This window comes from Genypterus blacodes, unplaced genomic scaffold, assembly GCF_046128005.1.
Source record: "Genypterus blacodes isolate CSIRO-AG114 ecotype Tasmania unplaced genomic scaffold, CSIRO-AGI_Gbla_v1 ptg000367l_1, whole genome shotgun sequence".
NCBI lineage: Eukaryota > Metazoa > Chordata > Actinopteri > Ophidiiformes > Ophidiidae > Genypterus > Genypterus blacodes.
This window is the reverse complement of record NW_027467150.1, coordinates 11,666-20,000: the sequence shown is the minus strand read 5'-3', so window position 1 is coordinate 20,000 and position 8,335 is coordinate 11,666. Positions and strand designations below refer to the sequence as shown.

At 47.4% G+C, this 8,335-nt stretch overlaps 1 protein-coding gene across 2 annotated transcripts in view; it reads left to right on the top strand.

Moving 5' to 3' along the window:
- The window catches only part of LOC142989046 (uncharacterized), a 13,266-nt gene extending 6,146 nt beyond the window's left edge, over nucleotides 1-7,120 (top strand). For both annotated transcript variants that reach the window (XM_076138413.1, XM_076138414.1), the window contains exons 8-11: nucleotides 1,383-1,482; nucleotides 1,815-2,602; nucleotides 2,687-2,963; nucleotides 3,789-7,120. In XM_076138413.1, the coding sequence (XP_075994528.1) occupies nucleotides 1,383-1,482; nucleotides 1,815-2,602; nucleotides 2,687-2,963; nucleotides 3,789-3,894 (1,271 nt within the window). In that variant the 3' untranslated portion in view covers nucleotides 3,895-7,120. The remainder of the gene's footprint in view (nucleotides 1-1,382; nucleotides 1,483-1,814; nucleotides 2,603-2,686; nucleotides 2,964-3,788) is intronic.
- Nucleotides 7,121-8,335: the final 1,215 nt, after the last annotated feature.

The following is an 8,335-nucleotide window of genomic DNA, read 5'->3' as shown; positions in this document are numbered from 1 at the left end:
CTCAATCATCAAGTCAGCCATGCTGTGAATGCCTCTGATCTGGCCTTCCATGGGTGTGTATGGAGGTATGGTCCACTGTGGAGAGTTCCTGGCCTCTACTGCCACAACCTGGGCTTTAGAGCCAATAAGAAAACAGACCTTTTTGCGTTTGCCACAGGTCAGTATATCGTTGCTATGTGGCATCTGAGACCCCCTCCTGAAGGCTCCCACCTTCTGCACCAGGTAATGCTTCAGGAAGCCCCGTAACCGCTCTTTACATTTGTTCTTCCCACAGTGAAGCGAGAGCTTCCCAAATGTAGCGTTCATACTATTCAATGCGCTGTCATGACCTTCAGTCTGCTGAGCCAGCCATGTGTTCAGAATGGCGGCGATGTGATCAACTATAAGTTGAAGTGTAGGGGTGTAAATACGACCAAGGGTGACAAACACAAGTGGGACTCTGGAGTCTGTCCTGAGACCCTTATTGGTGAGACACAGGACGTAACTGACACGCTTATAAACCACCGAGGCAAACAACCTGTTCACGATGTTGAAGGATTCAGAAATCGTCCCCTTGAACTCAACAACATCGGCAAGCGCCTGAAGGATGGAATCCCCCAGGCAGCGGCAGATACGGGACTCTTGTAGACCCAAGTCGCACATGATCCTGGTTTCAGTTGTTGTCATGTTGTACTCCTTGACGTTGTCGTATAAATGCGGTATGACATACAGCAGGATCTCCTCTGCAGCAGTCTGTATTACCTGCAGAGCCATCTCTGCCACCACGGCCATGAACGCCGCGTTCCGAGTGCTGCCTGCCATCCACCTCTGCTGCCTGAGAACAAACACGCCAAGAAATCAACCACAGCTCACATGGCCCCTTGATGAAGGTCCCTGAATGCAGGAGTTCTTACCTTCTAGTGATTTGCTGCCAGCACTCAGTGATGATTGGCCTGAAGGTCTCTGCTGTAAACTCAGGCAGCTTCTGGATTTCTTTGTCTGGTTTGGTGGACTTGTGTTGAACCTTCTCAGGACAAACTGTGATATCCTCCATGTTCACCTCTTTACTTTTTAGTTTACACTCACAGTAACAGAATCTAACCTGACTGCTGGGCTCAGCTTTAAGAGCTTTGAGCTTTAAGAGACACCATGACATCATTTCTAACAAACCTCAGCATGATGTGTACGTCCCATCTCCGGCTCCCTTTATGACATAATTTTGAAAGCACGGCGACGTCGACGGAAAAATCCAACTTCCTATTTGAAAAAGTGCAATGGAGCGACGTGTGAAGCTGTTACTTAGCCTCAGCCGCGCATCGGGGAAGACGAGCCTGACAACACGCATGTTGTGTTAAAGGTGACAACACTCGCATCATAACACTATACACTGTGTGTTTGTACAGACGATGGTGTGTCTCAGTCTCGCCCCCTGTTGGTCACCGTTGGTTCTCCAGTGGAGGTTTACTACCAGAACAAAACAAGGAGGAACTCAGTTAACAACAGGTACACACACACACACACACACACACATACACACACACACACCCTAACCTGCAGCAACACGTTTCATCTCAAACCGTATTTGGACGCTCAGTGTTCCTCGGGGACGTTTGGTCCTCTGAGGGACATCGTGTGTTGGTTGACATTGCTGTTGCCATCATTGAATCCCTGTAGGATGATTGAAGGCACAGTTCTGGTTGATCATTGAGATCATGAATGTGTTGAATCGTGCTCAGGTTGCTTGATCTCGTGCTCCTCCAAACTCTCAGCTTCAGGTCAGCTGATCACAGGGAGCTTCATGTCCACACATGCCACAGCTGTTCTTCTGTTTTTAGGAAAGACCGTGCAGAGATTCTACAGAACCACAAGCTCCTCCCCCTCCCCACCTCCCAGTCGCCCCCTCACCCCCTCCAGCCTGCACCTCCTCGCTCCCAAGACGGCTCCTGCTCTTCCGGCCCCAGCGAACCAGGAGGACCAGGGGAGCTCGGGGTCAGGAGCAGCGGCGGTAATTCAGCGCCTCGCTACGACGGTCTATTGGACCGAGCCGCCACCTCGTCTGAGGAGGAAGGGGGACCTGGTCAGCAGGGAGGTTTGCCTGTCTCCAGGGGGAGGAGTGCCGGCGGAGAGTACAGGAGCTCAGAGACATTAACAGATGGACAAACGAGGATTATGAATGGACACGGCGAAGCAGGAGGAAGAGGAGGCAGGGCTGGAAGAGGAAGAGGCGGTTATAGTGACATGCTGCTGGACTATGTCTGGGGCAAGCAGCAGAAGATCCAGCTCCAGCGCCAGCAGACCCAAACCAACCCCAGGCAGTCCATCACGTCGCTGCACTACAACAGCTTCTCCACACACCAGCCCCCAGCTGGAGCCCCGCCCACCTACCAGGGTCACCTGCTTGACCAGCGGCGGGTCAAAGTGACCCGGACCAAATCCTGTGGACCGTTTCTGTCTGCTCAGGCCGAGTGCTTCCCCGATACCCATAATCCTTCTCAGTCCACTCTCCAGCCGGACCCCCACCCCCACCTCCTGCCCCCCCGACCCTCTCAGCTCCCCAACGCCTCTCATGACGGGCAACTGGAGGAAGCAACCAGGAGTCTGCACAAGGCCCTCGCACTGGAGGGTAAAGCAACAAGTTCTACCTGATCACCATCATTCTTGTTTAATCTTTATTTCACTTTATTTACATCTTGAATCTGCCTGACAGGTCTGCGGGACTGGTATCTGAGGAACACATTAGGCCCCGCCCATCAAAACCTGCCAAATGGAAATGGCAACGCAAAGGTCAGCGGAAGGGTCAAAGGTCAGTCCATTGGGGTAGGAGGAGCTCTTCAGCGCAGGAGAACAACTCACGGTGTCCTTCAGCAGTCAGCCTATCAGTCAGAGACGCATTCTCACCAAGCTCCGCCCCCTCTCCCGCATCATCATAAACAGACGCCACTGCCACACTCGGCCACTTTCCACGGACAGACGCTGCTCGGCAGGTAGCCCTAACACACATACACACACACACACACACACACACACACACACACACACACCCCAAGGCAAAACACATCCTCTTTGGCAGGGACAAGAAAGTATTAAGACTAAAACAACTTTAACAACTCTCTCTCTCTCTCTCTCTCTCTCTCTCTCTCTCTCTGTCCCCTTTCTGTCTGTCTCTCTCTGTCTGTCTGCCTCTGTGTCTCTCTCTCTGCCTCCCCCATTCTCTCTCTCTCTCTCTCTCTCTCTCTCTCTCTCTCTCTCTCTCCCTCTCTCTGTCTCTCTGCTCGTCTCTCTGTCTCCCTGCCTGTCTCTCTCTGCCTCTCTCTCTCTCCGGGTCACTCTCTGTCTCTCTGCGCCTCTCTCTCTCTCTCTCTCTCTCTCTCTTGCTCTCTCTGCTTGTCTCTCTGTCTCTCTCTGTCTCTCTGCCTCTGTCTCTCTGCCTCTCTCTCTCTCCGGGTCACTCTCTGTCTCTCTGCGCCTCTCTCTCTCTCTCTCTCTCTCTCTCTCTCTGCCTCTCTCTCTCTCTCTCTCTCTCTCTCTCTCTGCTTGTCTCTCTGCGCCTCTCTCTCCGGGTCACTCTGTTTCTCTCTGCCCCTCTATCTCTCTCTCTATCTGTCACTCACTCTCTCACCCACTCTCTCTCTCTCTCTCTCTCTCTCTCTCTCTCTCTGCTTGTCTCTCTGCCTCTCTCTCTCTCCGGGTCACTCTCTTTCTCTCTGCCCCTCTCTCTCTCTCTCTATCTGTCACTCACTCTCTCACCCACTCTCTCTCGCTCTCTCTCTCTCTCTCTCTCTCTCTCTCTCTCTCTGCCTCCCCCCCAGGTCTTTCGATGGCTCTCTCTATTATGAATCCTTCCCTCTCCAGAAACAGGAAGTTCCTGTGCAGGATGTGTCCATGGACCAGCCGTCCCCTGGCACTCTGGTGTGAGTGATCAGCTGGTCAGTCACATGTATGGACCGTCTCCCTGGGCTGGGAGTAAACGGAGCGAGGAGCTGCCGTCTGTGTTTGTTTGTCGTGCTGTTCTTCTTCAGGATCCGCCGCTCGGTGTTGAACACCCGGCGGGTCAAACTCCTCCTTCAGGTGTTGCATACTCACCAGCAGCCCCCTGCTCTGGGGCCAGCAGATCAGGGAATCTGACCACCAACTCCCTCTGACAATCACAATCAACACTGCACTGTTTATCTCACCACACATCTGCAAAATGAGTTTAAGTCTCAAGTATTCAGGCCACTGTTGGAAAAAAGAGATTCAGAGAAAAGTGTCTCAGTTAAAGACCTAGGGACCCTCAGCTTATTAAGTATTCAGTCATTAGGACCACTGTACTGCAGCTCAACTGAACAACGTCACTCTCTTCACATATTCCTTCCTTCTTCCTCCAAATATTACGTAAATAACAATTAATAATTTTAAGTAAATTCTCCTTATTTTTTCACTTTTTCTCTAACATGACACTAAACTTGGATCCTTTCAAGAAATATTTCTCCTAACATTTCAACTTTTTCCCCCTCAAAATATGACTTTACTTGAAATCTTTGCTTTTGAATTTTGTTTTTCCAAAAGTGGCCCTAGTGTTCCATCATCGTGCTAAATGTCTCATTATCTGTCACAGATCTTGAGTTGTTAAGAGGTCCGACCCTGATTAGAGTTTTTGTGCTTCTTTAACCAGCTGAGGTCTCAGAGCGTCTCACTGTGGTCTGTCTCAGATGAGGGCTGGTTTACAGGCTGGTTTACAGGCTGGTTTACAGGCTGGTTTACAGGCTGGACTCTGGGACAGGAACAAGACAAGTAAATATTGACCAGAGAATGACGCAAACACGTAAACATCAGGGTCGGGCCGACACGTGTGATGTGGTGGATTTGTATTAAAGCAATATATCTGTGAGTTTACAAACTGCGAGGATTTTTAGGAAAATTGCATCCAAACAAAGTCACTGATTGTTTTTTGTAACTTTTTAAACATTTTTAAGCTATTTCGACTCCAAAGCCTGCAAATATGTTGACCTTTGACCCTGCACCCTCAGTATGATGTCATGGATCTCTATCCTATAGTAACTCTGACCTTTGACCCTGGACCCTCTGTATATTGTCATGGATCCATAAGGGTCCATTCAAAGACCTCCAGACCTGAAGAGAAGCACGTTGACACACAGACTGATGAGCGACTCCAGTGACCGAGGTTCAGTCACTTTAATGCCATTTTGTGTAAGAAGCTGATGATTTTGTTTAGAAATGACAAACAAACAAACAAACACGTGCAGAAATGAGAACCATGACGATGAACTGTGAGGTTTCTGCATGACAACTAAACCTCCTCCTCCTCCTCCTCAGATGCTTTTATGAAGTCCTCCTCCGTCTCAACTCTGCTTGGACAATCAGGAAAAATGTTTGCAGATCAGTGATGTTTCTTTATGAATCCACCCTTGACGTGGCTTTGCTGTTGCACTCCCAGTCAGAGCTCAGTGGAGAGGCTCAGGGTTCTACTGCCTCGCTCTGACAGACCAGCAGTTTTATAAACTTGAGTTTTGCTAATGAAACGGGTCAGATCAGGTCAAACACTGAGCCAAACGACCCCTCAGGTGACTGGATGCTAACGGACAGCTTGGCCTTTCCAATGCATGCTTTCTTCTTCAGGTGTTGCCCCTCAGCCAATCAGACAGCTGCTTTGTGATGTTGGTCACTACACTGATAATTGTTCTGTGTTGTGGTTGTGGACGTGTAATGTGAGGATGAGGAGATCTGATGTTTACAGGCCTGAGTGACTCATGTCTATCATCTTTCATACCTTTATGATGTGTACATAACTTTAAAAATGATTTATTGCCTTAACTGGAGAATCATCAAGCTTTACATTGAACATGTATGTAAACATACCAGCTGTTTCCCATAAGCAGTGAAATGAGAAACAGGTGGAAAGTTGCTCAATCACTCAGTTTGCTCATCTGGAGCTCTTCTCAGAGCCCAAAGACAACTGGAATGCTCCCTGCATACTTCTTCTTTTACTGAGCCCATTCTGGCAGTCAGCATCTCATATAATACCTGGTTCCTATCAGTTCAAATCATTCTGAGTGAAGATGGTTCAGTCCCTCAGTAAGATGGTTCAGTCCCTCAGTCAGATGGTTCAGTCCCTCAGTAAGATGGTTCAGTCCCTCGGTAGATGGTTCAGTCTGTCTTGATTTCTCAGTCAAACTCCCCAAACATGTATTAAGAGTCTAACTTCAGCTCAGATGTGCTTACAGGAAGTTTACTGTAGGTGTTTAGTGTTCGTGCCCATGTGACCCTTGACCTTTACTGGGGAATTTCTGCTGGTATTGAGTATTCATCCCTTTCCTTTGCTTCCAGTGGCTTCTTCTTATTTGCTCAAACGCTGTCATCCTCTCCTCACTCCCCAAGTAAGAAGCTTCATCCTTCCTTGGTCCCTAACTAGGAAGCTCATTATCCCAAATGAGCCTCAGGCTGCAGGGACCATAAACACAGAAACAGAAGAGTCCAGTCGTCCCGTATGTTTGCCTTTGTGTTGTCTCATGAATATCTGCATGTAAGGAGAATCATCTCCACATGAACGGAGCAAAGTGCAGGCAGCCATTGGAAAATGTCCTCAGATTATTTCTACAAACTGCTGACTGACCTCTGATGAGAAAAAACAATCAACTCTGGACAATCTTTTCATCTAACAAATGTGAAATGTGTCATGGTCATGCTCAGTGTTGTAGTGGTTCCTGCTGCTGGTCTCCATCATCATGCTTAGTTTGATGTTGGAGAAGCTTTCTCACAATCATGTGACAGCAGGAAGATTCTACAAACTGGACATTTCCTCTTCCTGTTCAACACAGAGCCAATGAATGATGCCAAAACCTTTTCCTACGCTGAGACAAACTGAGAGCAATAAGAGGAAGAAGCCCACGTCCAGCCTCTGGGGTCAAACTGAAACTTTACAAACTCATTCAAGATTTTTAAAAATCAAGATGCAGTGACAATCAGGCAACACTGTCAGATTAATTGATTGATTGATTGATCGATCTGTGATTGACTGTTATGCTGATGAACTTCTCTGCATTTTGTACTGAGCTCCGGTGAGATCAAGTCAATAATTGTCTCTTGGATAAAAATGTCTCTGAAAGCAAACATGTGTCCTATTAAAATGCTTTACTTCTCAAAGGTTTGGAATTTGAATAATTATTTGTAGCAGTCTGCGTTAAACTCTAATGTATTTATTCTTTCATATAAACAAAGCACCTGATGCAATTCTGACTATTAACTAACTCTGCCAGGGAGATTATGGTTCTGCCTGTGTGTGTGTGTGTGTGTGTGTGTGTGTGTGTGTGTGTGTGTGTGTGTGTGCTGTGTGTGTGTGTGTGTGTGTGTGTGTGTGTGTGTGTGTGAGTGTGTGTGTGTGTGTGTGTGTCTGTGTCTCTGTCTCTGTGTCTCTGTCTCCAGATGATACAGTGGGAGAGCAGTTTGAAATTAGACTCAACAGGACACAACTATGGTAACATACACATACACACACACAGATCATGTTTCTAATGTCATGAAAGTAAATGCTACTTCTTCATTAAGGCTCGTAAACTGCAATATGAAAATCCTGTAAAGTCTTATTGTCCTAGTCTAAGTGTAGAAACCCTGTGGAGCATTACTGGATATTTGTTTATCATGTATGTATTATATATTCTGTTATGCACATATTACACCAGGAGTCTTTTCAAACCACCAGATCCAGATCCGTCTGACCCAGATCCAGTGGTAGTGAGTGTTTTGGTTTGAAGGCTGCTGTACCGCCCTCAGTCTGCTACCATCTAGTGGTTACCTGGTGTTAACGCAGGACGAGCAGTCTGAAGGGTTGTCTAGGGACTAAAAATAACGTTGTTCAAAGTCATAAAAACACGAGCGAGATTGTGAACAAACGGGAGGTACGGGTCTGAATCAGTCTGATCAGCAGTGACCAGGGTTCAATATTAAAGGTATGATAAGTGAAATCAAGCTTAAGAAGTGGTGTGGCATTGTAAACTAAAGTACGTACTAGAGTACGCTGAAGAGTCAAAAATTTGCAAAACGATGGAATACAACCACATCTGATTTTAAATTTACACTTTATTAATCCCAGCACAGCAATTTGTCCTCCGCGTTTAGCTAAACAGTTTTTGATCATGAGACAAACTGGAGCACCTGAACAAACCCTGAACAGGTCCTGATCAGACAAAGTCCTCCTGCCAGACAAATGTATCTCTCTGAGGACTGGATAGCAAGACTGATCAAAACCTCCATCTTTGTTTTGTCTTCACTTGTGAGGAACCTGCCCCTCTCTCTTCTTTGTTCCTCCTGTTCTTGCTCTTAATTGCAACACAATGTGGCTCACATGGAACACAGTGTG